Genomic DNA, 14,618 nt, shown 5'->3' on the forward strand with positions numbered 1-14,618 from the left:
GGTTGAAAGAATCAAATACATACAAGAATTGCAAAGTTCTTGAATCACGCTTGTAGCAGTGATGGAATAAACTGTTGGCTTTTTAAGTCTCTGGTTGCTTCTGAATCATTGGAAGGTCCTCAGTCCTTTGGTTAGAACGCTCCCATTAGTATAAGGTCATCATCAAGAGGTCTGAGCAGGAAAGAGGCCAAATGGAGATGTGTCCAGGGCTTTTTATAGCTTGTGGATGGAAACCCCCATTGTTTCAAACAAAGCCCTCAGTGGAGAGAGTGGAAAATGACAGGTAACGAGATGGTGTTTGGAGTCACATGGGCACGTCCCACGTCCATGCCTGATTTCGCTTAGTCACAGCAGAAGCCACGACCTAGACTCCAGATGGAACGTTCCCAGGCAAGTCCATTGAGAGCAGATAGGGGTGTGACCTTACCTAATTGAACTATGACCATATAGACCATTATTGCAACCACTGTCATATAGTTGCAACAAATCTTGTACAAAGATGGTGAAGTGAGGTGTCTATGAACAGGTTGTCATTTGCTGGTTATGCTTATGCTGTGTGTATCATTCTTGTATTTGAAGTTATGAATATTGGCTCTGTACTTGTATTTCACTGTTTGCTTCTGAGTTGTATCAGTGAAGCATTTGGCCAGCTTATTGAGAAAGGATTAAGCTTTTCACTTCAGAGAAAAAAAATGCATGAAGACAGTTTTATAAACAAGTAGGTAAAGACACAAACCAACCCAACACCGACTGTGACACCCCCCACCCGCCCAAGAAATAGAAACACAAACACTAAATGCTGAGAACCTGCACTGATGGGCTCAGCGTGCAGCTTCCCCCTGGGTTTATATCTGGTGCCTCCTCCTCTCACTCCCCTCTGCACAACCTCAGGTTCCTCCTCTCTCACCCTCCGAGGAGCAGCCCCAGCAGGGAAGGGGGGAGAGAGGCAGTTTCTGCAGCCCTCACAGCAGGTCCCAGCAGGGGGAGAGGAGCTGCCAGGGCATCTCTGCTGGGTCCCAGGCACTCAGGGCAGAGAAGCAGCTCCCCAGGCTGGCGTTGTAAATCAGAGACCAGGTGCTCTCATCTCTGTGACCCTTTTCCTCTCCAGACCATAGACACCAACTTCCCCCAGTGCCGGTGGGTGCTCGCGCCCCCGGGCCCCACCCCGACTCCACCCTTTCCCCACCCCCATTCCAACCCCTTCCCCAAAGTCTCAGCCCCCTCCCTGCCCCTATTGGACCCCTTCTGCAAATCCCCGTCCCGGCCCCACCTCTTCCCCGAGCGTGCTGCCTTCCCCCTCCTGCCCCCTCCCTCCTGGCCGAGCGAAACAGGTGCAAGTGCTGGGAGCTGGGGGGGGAAGCGGGCACGCGGTGCGCTCAGGGGAGGAGGCGGAGCGGAGGTGGAGGTGAGCTGGGCAGAGGGGTGGGGAGCTGCCCAATTTTTCGGAGCACCCACGGAGTCGGCACCTATGCTCCAGCCTCTGCCATCTGAGCTACAGCCAGCTGGGGAGCAGGGAGCTGCAGCCTCTGTAACCATGGCAATGTACAAACGTGGGTCCCATTGCCCAGGCTGAGAACTGCAGTGACGTCTCTGCTCAGTGTCAGGCGCCCAGGACAGAGGCAGCTCCCTGGGATCCAGGCCTGTCCCAGCCAGACCAGGGCTGCTGGGGAGTGTGAGAAATGGTCCCCGCCTCCCCCAGGGCTGAGCTCTGCCCCTAACGCTCCGATTCTCTCTGTCCCCAGTGACGGTGACTCTGGATCCAGACACGGCTCATCCCCAGCTCGCCCTGTCTGAGGATCGGAGACATGTGAGATGGGGACACGCCCGGCAGGATCTGCCCGACAATCCTGAGCGATTTGACACTGGATCAGTCATAACCCTGAGAGGGGGGAGGGGGAGCAGGTTTGTAGAAATTTTGGTGGTGCCCAGAACCCGCTCCGCCCAAACTCTGCCGACGGCTCTGGGAGGGAGTTTGGGTGAGGGAGGAGGTCTGGGGTGCAGGCCCTAGGCTGGGGCAGGGGAATGGGGGGCAGGCTCTGGGAGAGAGTTTGGGGGTGGGAAGGGGTACGGAGGGAGGGGTGCAGAGGGACGGGGTGCAGGGGTGAGGACTGTGGCTGAAGCTGAGGGGTTTGGAGTGTGGGAGGGGCTCAGGGTGAGGGCTCTGGCTGGGGCTGGGAATGGGAGGGGCTCAGGGCTGGGGGAGAGGGTCAGCGTGCAGGGGGATGAGGGCTCTGGTTGGGACCCGCGGTGCAGGGGTGGTGGTGGGGGCAGAGGGGCAGTGGGGGTGAAAGCTCTGGCTGGGGTGTGGGCTCTGGGGTGGGGCAGGGCTGGGGATGAGTTTGGGGTGCAGGGTGTTGCTCTGGGACAGGGGCCAGAGAGGACGACTCCCCTCGGCCCTTTCCCTGCCGGCAGCAGCAAGCTCTGGGGGAGGAGCCCCCCTTTCCTGCTCCCCCCAGCAGCACACTCACCCCCACCACTGTCACTGCTTGTGCTCCTAGGGCCACGGGTGGCAAGTTTGTAGAAATTTTGGTGGTGCCCAGAACCCGCACCCCAACTCCACCCCCCCAAACTCTGCCCCCACCTGCCTAAGGCTCTGGGAGGAGGTTCGGGGGGGGAGGTCGGGTGCATATCCTGGGCTGGGGATTAGGGTGCAGGAGGGGTGCAGGGTGCAGGCTTTGGGATGGAGTTTGGGTGCTGGGTGCAGGCTCTGGGCTGGGGCAGGGGGTGGGTGTGCAGGAGGGGGTGAAGGATGCAGGCTTTGGGAGGGAGTTTGGGGTTGGGAAGGGGTATGTGGGAAGGGGGAGGGGGTGCACCCTCTGGGAGAGAGTTTGGGGATAAAAGGGAGTACAGGGGTGAGGGCTGTGGGGCTGAGGATGAGGGGTTCATGATGTGGGGGGGCTCAGGGCTGGGGCAGAGGATTAGGGTGCAGGGGGGATGAGGGCTCTGGCTGGGGCAGAGGATCTTTATGTAAATAAAGCATATCAAAGTGTTTCCTTGTTTATTTCCCTTTCATTTTCCAGATGTGATTTTTGAAGATAGTCATGGAATTTTTTTTCTCCTGAACTGGTTGTGTCACTGCACTCTAATGAGGATATGCATGTATGTCACTCTGGGTTTGTCTACACTGCAATGTAAGCCCAAGGATTTTGGGTCTGGAGGCAGCTGGCCCATGTCGGAGAACCCTGGGCTTGAGCATCTACACTGGTTCTTAACCCTACATTAAGACATTTCTAACCTAGGCTCAAATCTGGGGCTCTGGTGTCCACACTGCAGCATGTAGATCTGAGTCCAACCAACCCTAGCCCAGATTCCCCAACACCAGCCTGAAATGTGGCCGCTGTGGCCCTTTGAGCATGTTACAGTGCAGCGAAACTTTTCTGCCCACCCTTCTTGTTACAGGAAGTTGGAACAGCCCGCCAACACAGACAGCCGAGGAGTGATTTTGGTCTGTGTGTGCCAAGCTACCAGAGCCAGCAACATGGAGAAGGCACCTTTTGAAGAAATCCTCTCGCTTGCACTTTCACTCCTGCATCAGAAAAAGGACAGAGCTTCCTTGAAGTGCTGGTGAACATTTGAGAGGACTTTTCTGCCCCACCAAAGGTACCTGATGGACTGTATGATGGAGCAGGAGGAGAAGGAGGACCCTGGCATGGCAGACTCACACTGGCCTATGCTGCTCAGTAGAACTGGCAGAGCTGCTGGTATTCCCTAGGTAGACTGGCACAGGGCCACAAGCACAGACTGGTGAGATCCCATCAGCCTGCAGACCTGGGATGCCCAGCACACAGTCCGGAGCTCATGCAGGAAAAAAAGGTGCTGCTCCTTTAAACAACAAACAGCTTGAAAGAAAGAGAGAGAAAAGAAAATACCGAACAGAAAGAACAGGCTTTCAAATACATGCTATATTTACAGTCAGGCAATGTGAGAATTCCAAACAATTCAAGGATAGTGTAATAATCAGAACACAGAGAAGAGAGTGTCCAAAACCTGCAAGAATAATTTAAGGCCTCAAACTAGTTTTTTTCATGAACAAAGGGACTGAGTTAAGAAAACACAATCACTTTCCATAATATTGAACAGTTTTATTCCCTCTCTCTCTACTTTCCTTACCCCCTTTCCCTGTCTTTCACCCTCCATTTCCTTCCAGCATCTCCCTCCCCAGTAAAGCCTCACGTTCCCTTTCCAGTCTTCAGCTTCTCCTCTCCCTACCATAGGCACCACCTTCTACTGGCGCCAGTGGGTGCTCAACCCCCCTCGGCCCCGGCCCCACCCCACCTCCACCCCTGCCCCTCGTCCAACTCCTTCCCCAAATCTCCGCCCCCGCCCCTGCCTCTTCCCCCCTCCCTCCCGGAGCTTGCTACAGCTGTGTGGCGGCGGGAAGCACTGGGAGGTAGGCAGAGGAGTGGGGACGCGGCGTGCTCAGGGCAGGAGGAGGAGGTGAGTTGGGTGGGGGGTGAAGGGAGCTTGGCTTCCGGTGGGTGCAGAGCACCCACTAATTTTTCCCTGTGGGTGCTCAAGCCCTGCGGCACCCACAGAGTCGGTGCCTATGCTCCCTACAACCCCCCCATGACATCTTCTCTGTCTCCCCAATCCCCCTCTCTAGAACCACAGCAGTGTGTTTTAAACCACCTGAGCTGTCCCCAGGACAACAACTAGTTCAGTCCATTTCTGGTCCAGAACCAGAGTGAACCCCAGTGGGATATTGCTACCTCCGCATCTCCAGGCCTCAGGGGCAGACTCTGAGCAGGACTCCAATCCCCACCCAGAAGAAGGGAAGGATTGTCTCCCCTGTGAAAGACGCTGACATGAAAGTAAAGATCAGGGTCTCATTACCAGTATCATAAAATGCCACCCACTCCGCTTCATAGTCCAGATAAACCCCAATCTTCCTAGGTCTCTCACTCAGGGGCATGGGAGTTTCTGGGGAGGTGAGAGCCCGGTACTGATCCCCACACCGCTCTACAGCCCAGATCCCCTGCTCAGGGTTAAATCTGATCCCTCCCTTCCTCCTCATAGACTCTCTGGCAACACCCACAGCCCCAAACCCTCCATCTCCCACCTCCACCTCCCAGTAATGTCTCCCTGAGCTGAACCTCTCACAGCCCAGCAAACAGAAAGAATGGAATCGCTCTGGATTGTCCGGCACCTCCTGCCGTGCAATTCCACGCCTCACGCTTTTCCCATCCTCAGACACGATGAGCTGGGCATTTGCTGTGTTTGGATCCAGGGTCACATTCGCTGCAGTGGAAAGAGAGAATCATGATGCTAAAGGCAGAGCCAGAGGTGCAGGAATGAGGGACTGGCCCTCCCACTCCCCACGGGCCTTGCCCCCTGCCCCTTCTCCTCCCCCAAAGGCCCAGAAGCTGGAGCCTGACCGGGGAACCTGTGCAGCTGTGGGGAGCCGTGGAGGGAGGTGGGGGGCGAGAGCAGCCCTGGCCCATGTCCCTGCCCCCCAGATGACCCCCCACCCAGGGCTGATGGAGGGTCTGTGGCTCTCCACAGCAGCTGCCCGGGTGTCTCTTACCATGGCCTGGTGGCAGCTCTTTGGCCCCCGAGGCCCTGTCCCCAGGCCAGGCTGGAAGCTGCATCTGGGTCAGGGTAAGAGCCATGCGGGCAGCCGTGGGGAGCTGCAGACCCTCCACCTGCCCTGGTGGGGACCCCGGGATGAGGACATGGGCCAGGGGGAGGGTGACCAGATGTCCTGATTTTATAGGGACAGTCTCGATTTTTGGGTCTTTTTCTTATACAGGCTCCTATTACCCCCACCCCCGTCCCAATTTTTCACATTTGCTGTCTGGTCACCCTAGCCAGGGGCTGCGCTCAACCCTCCTTCTGGAGCCGGCCCTGATCCCGTCATACCAACCTCCATAAACTTATCAAGCTTAGCCTTGAAGCCAGATATGTCTTTTGCCCCCACTACTCCCCTTGGAAGGCTGTTCCAGAACTTCACTCCTCTAATGGTTAGAAACCTTCGTCTAATTTCAAGTCTAAACTTCCTAGTGTCCAGTTTATATCCATTTGTTCTTGTGTCCACATTGGTACTAAGCTTAAATAATTCTTCTCCTCTCTGATATTTATCCCTCTGATCTATTTATAAAGAGCAATCATATCTGCCCTCAGCAGAGTGCAGGACAGAGTCACAAACCCGAGCAGGAACAGGTCAGTAACACAAGCGAAAGGCCATCTGCGCCAGGTCTGAGATGCAGAATCTTTCCTCTCCTGCAGATGCCTCTCCCCAGAGAGGATCAGAGACCCAGGAACGCTGGGGAGCCCCAGCAGGTTTTATTCCCATTTCTTTTCATGAACAGAACCCTGCTGTGCTCCTCCTTCCTAATATTTAAAGTCAGGTCACACCATAGCATGGTTTGATATACCCCTAATTTCAGTTCCATGGGGAATAATGAAGGCCAGGTACAAAGGGCTACCAGCCAAGAGGCCAACTCTCTAGAGTGAGGCGAGCCACCAGAAAAGGGCGTTAGGACAGTCTGAAGAAGCAGAGAGAGATTTTAGCCCAAACAGTGGTTAAAGTGGAATAAAACACAATGGGTCGCTCTCACAACTAGAGTTGGTGACATTGTTAGGCCAAAACTTTTGTTGGTGAAAAATGCAGATTCAACAACACAAACATTTTCCAAATCCATGTCAATTTTGCCAAATTATTTGTTTAAGACAAATAAAAATATTCAAAAAAAATCAGAATATTTTGTTTTGACTTTTTAAAAATGAAATATTTTGATTTTTTGGTTGGGAACAATATTTCATTTCAAAATTTCCTTAATTTTATTTTTAAAAAAGCAAAAAAAGTTTATAATGCTCAAAATATAACATTTTGTTTAAATCATTTTTTTAACTTTCTAAAAATTTTCATTTCTGGTCTGACCCAAAACAAATTTGTCTTCATTTTTTTGAAATTGCCAATGAACTGAAATATCCATTTTTCACCCAGGTCTCCTCACGACATTATCTAAGGAGGAAGGAGAAGATCATCTTCTGTTTTCAGCAGAGGAGAGGAAACTGCTATAGAATCCAACTTTAACAAAAACTGACAAAGTCGTCTTTTCCTCTGAAGACAAAACTCCCAGTATAGCCTGATCACTAGGATAGCTGACAATAAAAATTCCTATCAAATCGTACATCAGGAATAAGGAGGTCTGTGTGGGGAAGGGGATGTGTTCAGTGCTTAAATTTGTGCCAGGGCACGCCAGCATTGCACCCCGGCATCTCTAGGCTTGGCAGTTTGTAGACCTGGTACCTCTGGGCTTGCTTCATCAATTATGAATGTAGGAAAAACGCTTGAGCCCCGGAACCTCTTTCATTACACATTAAGCACTGGATGTATATAAGAGCAGACCCATAGAGCAGCAGGTGAAACCGGTGTGGGAAGTTTTGTGCATCTTTGGCTTCTTCTCCCAGAACTGTGCAAATAACTGATTTTTAGGTTTACACCAAAAATAAATAAAAAATAATAATTTTGGGTCAACCAAAAATCTTAAAATGTGTTTGTTTTGGGTTGAGTGGCATATATTGTTTGACCCAGTATCCTGTTTTCTGACAACTCCAGGTGCCCCAGAGGGAATGAACAGAACGGGCAATCATCAAGTGACCCATCCTCTGTCACCCATTCCCAGCTTCTGGCAAAAAAGAAACTAAGTGATTTGCCCAATGTCACACAGGAGAAGGGATCTGAACTGAGGCCTTCAGAATTCTAGGCTAACACGCTAGCCACTGGGCTGTCCTTCCCCTATGAATGTGCACAGAATAACATCAGGACGGCATCCCATTCAAGTACTACCTGAGCATGTATTATCCGGAAAATATTAATTCACTTCTCTCCATGTTCCCAAAGGAAGATTCCCCAGCAATACAGCTCACTTGGGGAACCACCTTCACCATTCAAATTTCAACCAGAGAAACTATTGCATTATCTCCTATTTGTGTTTTGTGTTGTTTTAAACTATTTCTACAAAGAAAGGGAGCAAGGATCTCTCCAGAAAGTGAAATTTGGACATTAGCTAAATACAAACTTTACTTACTTGGACAAACTAGGGCTTTTCTCCATTCTGAAACCAAGCAAATCAAATGAAGGTGAGCACTCATGTGAATAAGTTCATTGTTAAGATGAATCTGATTAATAAAAAAGGATGCATTACAGAAAAAGGGAGGGGGAGGGAAACGCTTACCAAGTTCTCTTTGAAGTCCACCTAAATAATAATAATAGTAATAATAATTTAAAAAATCAGAAATAAAGATGTTATGGAAGAGCTTTTCTCCCAAGATTAAATTAAGCCCAACCCCTTCATCAAAACCATCTCATGCCAAGACTTTTTAATCAGTCTTTGGGGAACGATTCCCTTCCAAACCATGGATAAGGCACCTCTGAAATCTTCCAGTATCAATTATTCTAGTCCTACGTGGGGTTAAAGGCCACATCCTATACACAACCACTACACAGGGTGGGACGGGGTTGTAGGCAGTGAATTTATGTAATGTGATGATGTGACGGAGCGATTCTGGCGGGACCCAACTGAGAGTGCCAAATCAGGACCAATTGCTCAAACAGGGCAGTTACAGCCCTAGGCTGGGGTTTTTCCACCTCTAAGGCAAACCAAACCAGCCAGACAAAAGGACTTTGGTCTCACCCCACTGGCTAACCACAAGTCACACAAGCAATTTCCTTAGACACTCCAGTCTCCCAGTATCACCACCAGTGCACTCGTCCTGGGGATGAATGGTTATGAAAACCAACACCCCAATAAAAGAAAAAGGTTCCCTCAATCCCAAAGGACCAAGCCCCAGACCCAGGTCAATATACACATCAGATCTTACCCACAAATCACGCTGTTGCCAATCCTTTAGAATCTAAAATCTAAAGGTTTATTTACAAAGGGAAAAAGGTAGAGATGAGAGGTAGAATTGGTTAAATGGAATCAATTACATACAGTAATGCAAAGTTCTTAGTTCAGGCTTGCAGCAGTGCTGGAGTAAACTGCAGGTTCAGATTAAGTCTCTGGAACATCCCCCGCTGGGATGGGTCAACAGTCCTTCGTGCAGAGCTTCAGTTTGTAGCAAAGTCCTTCCAGAGGTCAGAAGCAGGATTGAAGACCAGATGGAGATGATGCATCAGCCTTATATAGACTTTTCCAGGTGTAAGAATCCCTTTGTCCTCACGGTGGAAACTTACAGCAAAAATAAAATGGAGTTTGCAGTCACATGGACAAGTTTCTGCATACTTTGCTGAGTCACAAGGCGTGTCTGCCTTCTCTCCATGGGTCAATTGTGTAGCTGATGGCCCTTAATGGGTCATCAAGCCAGCTATGCAGGGCTGACATCAGCTTGTCTGGGACACTTCCCAGAGGCAGAGCATAATACCAAATACAGACAGTACAGAGCCAATACTTATAACTTCAACTACAAAATGATACACAGACATACAGACAGCATAATCATAACCAGCAACCCAGAACCTGGTCTTAGACACCTTATATGACCCCCTTTACTTAGGATTTGGTGCCACTACAGGACCTTGGTTGCAACCCATGTTCTATATGGTTCCCATTTATATCAATAACGTCACAGATGATCACTGTAGACAAACTCCTTACCAACAGATAGTCTTGTATCTTTATCTTACTGTTAAATTGTTGTCTCCTATGTTACTATATTGTTGTATCTGATCTGGGACCCTAGTACAAAGTCAAGCCCTGCGTGTGTGTGTTGGAGTTGTTACTCGCAGCGTTCCAGTACATTTCTGTGATTCCACAGGAAGTACTACAATACCCCAGACTAGAGCTTGTCAAAACTCAGAACGTCTGTCACACAGTTTCATTAGGTGGCTGAGAATGTGGACCAGCATATCTATTCAATACTCTCAGTTTTAATCACTATCTCACAATCTTTTTGGTGACAAATCATTTGTTGTGTGTTCAGGGGCGGCTCTAGGATTTGCGCCGCCCCAAGCAGGGCGGCACGCCGTGGGGGGTGCTCTGGCGGTCGCCGGTCCCGCGGCTCCCGTGGACCTCCTGCAGATGTGCCTGCAGAGGGTCCACTGGTCCCGTGGCTCCGGTGGGCCTCCCGCAGGTATGCCTGCGGATGCTCGACTGGAGCCGCGGGACCAGCGGACCCTCCGCAGGCATGTCTGCGGGAGGTCCACCAGAGCCGCGGGACCAGCGCACCTTCCACGGGCATGCCTGCGGGAGGTCCACCGGAGCCGCCTGCCGCCCTCCCGCGGGACGTCGTCCTGCGCGCGCTGGCGCGCTGGGGTCTGGAGCCGGCCCTGTGTGGGTTTGAATTCAGCCTGCAGTTCCTGTCTGGGGAGAAAAGTAGATGGACAATGTCATGAGAAGATGCAATCCACACAGAAATGAGAAAATATAACTTACTAATTTTTTCATTCAGTTCACCTTAAATAAAAAGAAAGGGAAAAGGCAATTAAAAATTCTCTTAGCATACATGGAAATGTATAGATCACTTTTCATTATAGTCATTCAGCTCACGTACATAGGCCTTGATTTATTTCAGTGGAAGTAATCACATACTTAAAGTTAACCATATGCAAGTGTGATGGCCGCCATCTTGGCTGATTCACCAGGGATTTAAGTGGGGACTTCCAGAGCTAAAAAAAAAGACCAAATTGCTGTAGATTTAGCAACGGTCTGTAGCAGACTCATATTGTATGTAGAGCAGCATGCAGGCAGGCCTGTAACACATTCACCAGTGGGTTGTAAAGAGTGATGCTCGTACGCAATGTTAAGCATGTGAGTACTCCCATTGACTTCAGCAAGACCATCTGTGTGCTGAAAATGAAGCATACGTTTAAGAATGTGTCGGCTCAGGGCTCCAATATAATTTTTTTAAGATTTACAGTTTTGCAGCGCAAGGTGTCTTTAGGTCTGATTATTAATTGTTAGAGCTGGTGAGAAAATAGTCTGTGTTTGGGGGGGGAGGGCATGTGACAATTTGGTTGACATTTTCCCTGCCCCTTTTTGGTCATTGGAAATAAAAATGATGATGATGATGAAAAATCAAAATTCAGAATACTTTGATTACTATTCCTCCCAGCCCATCACCCTTTGATTGCACTGGGAGTGGCATGTGTGCAAGGAATGAAAGGACAGACCGTAACATTATTATCAAAGTCTGTTTTTATTCTGACGTACCATTTTATAGACAACGATTTGTTACAAACACCCCAATCCTGCAAATGACCGAGCTGCTGTGCCATCTGAATAGCGGCCAAAGTTCGTGCATTTGATTTTCAAATTGACATTATTCCTTTAATTAAAAACAACAACAATTTAACTGTGTACAACTTCAACGGAGAGGTTAGATTGGGATAAAAATTGAACTTACTAATATTTTCAAGATGTGCCCCTAAAATAAAGCAAACAGAAATAAATACAAACTATTTAAGAGTTTTTTCAATGAACAAAGATTTATATTCTCCATTTTATATTGTCTAGATAATCGTTAATTACATTTCTGTCCATATTGTGGATTTTCTGGCTACAAGTGAAAATAAAAATTCAAAGGTTTACAGGTTTGAACTGTTTCTAGAAGTGGGGCCCCGTTCTGCTTCTGGGAGTCTGAGGTGTGCAGAGATTGCAAGAGTAGGCCCTAGAATGGTAACCACTAACACCACTTGAACAGTTAATATTCATTCGGTTCTATAACTCCGTCTTTAGCCTTTCTACTTTCCTTATCCTTCATATGGATTGGTTTAACTTTCTTCTAAACTGGGACATCTCTCCATTATACCCTTTCCCCTCCTTCTGGCTCCAGTGTTGCCTCTCTCTCTTCCAAGTTGTAGCCACTTCTGCTACCACTGACAACAGCCGAGCTCCATCCTCTTTGGAACCCTGCTTCAGGTACTTGAAGGCTGCTATCAAATCCCACCTCACTCTTCTCTTCTGCAGACTAAACAAGCCCAGTTCCCTCAGCATCTCCTCATAGATCATGTGCCCCAGCCCTCGATCATTTTTGTTGCCCTCCGCTGGACTCTCTCCAATTTGTCCACATCCTTTCTATAGTGGGTCAGGGCAAAACTGGACACAGTACTCCAAATAACACTATCACAGCATCTGGAGGCTAATGCTGATATGGCTGAGGTAGGGGAGACATTTGTCATGCAGTCTAGAGCCTTCATGTCATGTGCGTGGTTCAAAAGAGCCAGGAAGCAGCTGACGTCTTCCCCAGCACAGGCAAGTCTCTAGCAGGATTTGAACTAGCCTGGCCAGCTTCTGCACAACCACTCTGCAGCCCACCGCAATGGGACCATGCAACAAATAAGGAGTGGGTGTGGCTAGAAAGCACTGCCGGCTGGTAACCTCTGGCTGGTGGACAAGATTTATATTAGCTGCAGCCAGGTGGTAGGGAGTAGAACAGCCCATAGGCTGCTGTAATCTAAAGCTGGGTGAATAACATGTTTTTCAGATCTCAGCAATTCCAAATAATTGGCGGGGAGTGGTGCATTTCAGCTTGAACCACAAAGATTTTTTATTTAGTTACTCTCAGTGAATAAAAAGCTCAGTAAAAAATTAGTTCCAGCTTGACCAAAATATTTTGTCTGACCTGAAATGAAATGTCTTGTTCTGATTTCAAGCATCTTCTTAAAAAAATAAAGGCATTTTCAAAACAAAAAGTCACTTTGAATCAAAAACTCAATGTTTCATTTTGAAAATGTGAAAACAAAACGTTTCAATTTCTTCAGATTTTTTACACCCAAACAATTTGGAAAATTCAACATGAATTCTCAAAACATTTTAATGTCACTGAATTTCCTTCCCCCCCCCTAAAAATAAAATTGGTTAAAAAATTCCACCCCTCTACTCTACTCTTCAGTAAGACTGGGGTCTGTGTAGAACTGGCCAGGGAGCCATTACTGACTTCTCTGCCCAGGTGCTGCTGCAACTCTCAGTCAGCATTCTGAGTCAGTACCCCTGACTTCTAGTCACTTAAACATTTTCTCACATTGCTTCTTTACATCAAATCATTCACTGTATGTCTAATCTAAAGCTGCAGGAGTTTTGAGGGTAGAAAAATAAAATGATGTTATAATGGAAAGTAACACCCTCCTGTCAAAGTTAGAATCAAGACTCACAATTTGTCAGACCACTCTGTTTTTATTAGCGCAGCGCTCCGCCAATAACATTCAGATAATGTGAGTGGCCATGCAAGACCCAAACAGTCTTATTTATACAGATAAAAGAGCGGGAATCAAACAAAGGGACAAAGGAGAAAAACAGCAAAATTCACCTGGGGCATAGCATGCATATCCTACTTCCTTACTAACTCCTATCGATCTAAGGCTAATGCTTCACCAATTGCCCTTAAACGGTGCAATTGTTCTATGTTAATGTCTGTTTTCCTGACACCTGGACTCCAGCATTCCAGCGATTTTCCTTAAAGGTACAGACAGCATTTCTTTAATCCTATCTATTTTTGTAATATAATTCATTCTACTTTCACCCTCCAAAAAAAGTTTCGACTGGGGGAAATATAACTTACTAATTTCTTCATGGAGTTCACCTAAAAAGAGAGAGAAAGAAATCCACATAAATAATTAGACGCTTGTAATATTTTATCCGAGTGCATCCAGATTTAGGCCTGATCCTGCAAACACTTATTCATGTGTAGTCGTCCCACTGAATTGCGTAAAGTTACATATTGGCTTAAGTCTTTGCAATATCTGGGTTCAATTGTTATTACATGGGATTTTTCTTTACTGCCTAAAACTTAGATGTTTCATTAGAAGAAAAATAGAACTTACTGATATTGTCAAGGTGTTTCCCTAAAATAAAACAAAAACAAATACAAATTATATCATTCATTTAATATTTTCATTTAAATTATTTAAGAACTTTAAGTGAATAAAAATTTCAAGGATTTTTTTTTCATTTTTAAATTAATTCCCAGTATCAAGATCGTCAGTACTAACATTTTCTTTCGTGTTGCATTACCCTTATGGATTCACTACACATACAGATCAATCCTTTCAAAGGTTGGCAGCTCTGAATTATTTGTAGGATTCAGGCCAATCCTGCTTCACAGACCCTAATCTCCTGTTGGCTTCACTGGTAATCGAGAGTGCAAAGACAGCAGGATCAAATCCTAAAATGCGAAGAGTTTGTTGATATGACTTGAGCCTTCAATATTTATTTGCTTTTCTAGCTAGGGAGGGTGTGAAATCTCCATCACTGGAGGTTTTTAAGAACAGGTCAGACAAACACTGTCAGGGACGGTCTAGGTATGCTTCACCCACATGTACCAAGGCAGGATGGGGGGAAGTGGCAGGACTAGAAGACCTCTTGAGGTCCCTTCCAGTTCTGCATTTCTACAATTCTCTGGGTCTTTATCAGTGCTGTTGCTTTTACTATAAAGATTGATGGCAGTATTTTCCTAGCTCTGTTCCCACTGAAGTTAGTGGGAGTTTCACCACTGACTTCAGTAAGAGCAAATTTAGGCCAGTCCCAGGTGCTTTTGATAATGCCAATCTAATAGGTTTAGACTGTCCCTTGTATGCCACAACTCAATTACGTTATGGCCCAATTCAGGAAAGCACTTACATAAGAACATAAGAACGGCCGTACTGGGTCAGACCAAAGGTCCATCTAGCCCAGTAT

The 14,618-nt window shown here is 47.7% G+C and overlaps 2 protein-coding genes across 4 annotated transcripts in view; both read left to right on the forward strand.

Moving 5' to 3' along the window:
* LOC120384921 (maestro heat-like repeat family member 5) overlaps nt 1-14,618 on the forward strand; it is a 924,418-nt gene that overhangs the window by 735,267 nt on the left and 174,533 nt on the right. The gene's annotated exons all lie outside the window — the stretch shown is intronic.
* Nucleotides 500-4,345, forward strand: LOC120384971 (erythroid membrane-associated protein-like). Its single transcript, XM_039504068.1, has 4 exons — nt 500-507; nt 1,332-1,405; nt 1,743-1,902; nt 3,400-4,345. Exons 1-4 carry the CDS (start codon nt 500-502, stop codon nt 3,566-3,568), a joined length of 411 nt encoding a protein of 136 aa, XP_039360002.1. The 3' UTR covers nt 3,569-4,345.

The sequence above is a fragment of the Mauremys reevesii genome, linkage group 17 (assembly GCF_016161935.1).
Source record: "Mauremys reevesii isolate NIE-2019 linkage group 17, ASM1616193v1, whole genome shotgun sequence".
NCBI lineage: Eukaryota > Metazoa > Chordata > Testudines > Geoemydidae > Mauremys > Mauremys reevesii.

Excerpts from the sequence above, each read along its gene's own strand:
- LOC120384971 (XM_039504068.1), top strand. Across the intron at positions 1,406-1,742 it reads GAGGCGGAGCGGAGGTGGAG|TGACGGTGACTCTGGATCCA; the intron begins GTGAGCTGGGCA and ends CTCTGTCCCCAG. Across the intron at positions 1,903-3,399 it reads AGAGGGGGGAGGGGGAGCAG|GAAGTTGGAACAGCCCGCCA; the intron begins GTTTGTAGAAAT and ends TTCTTGTTACAG.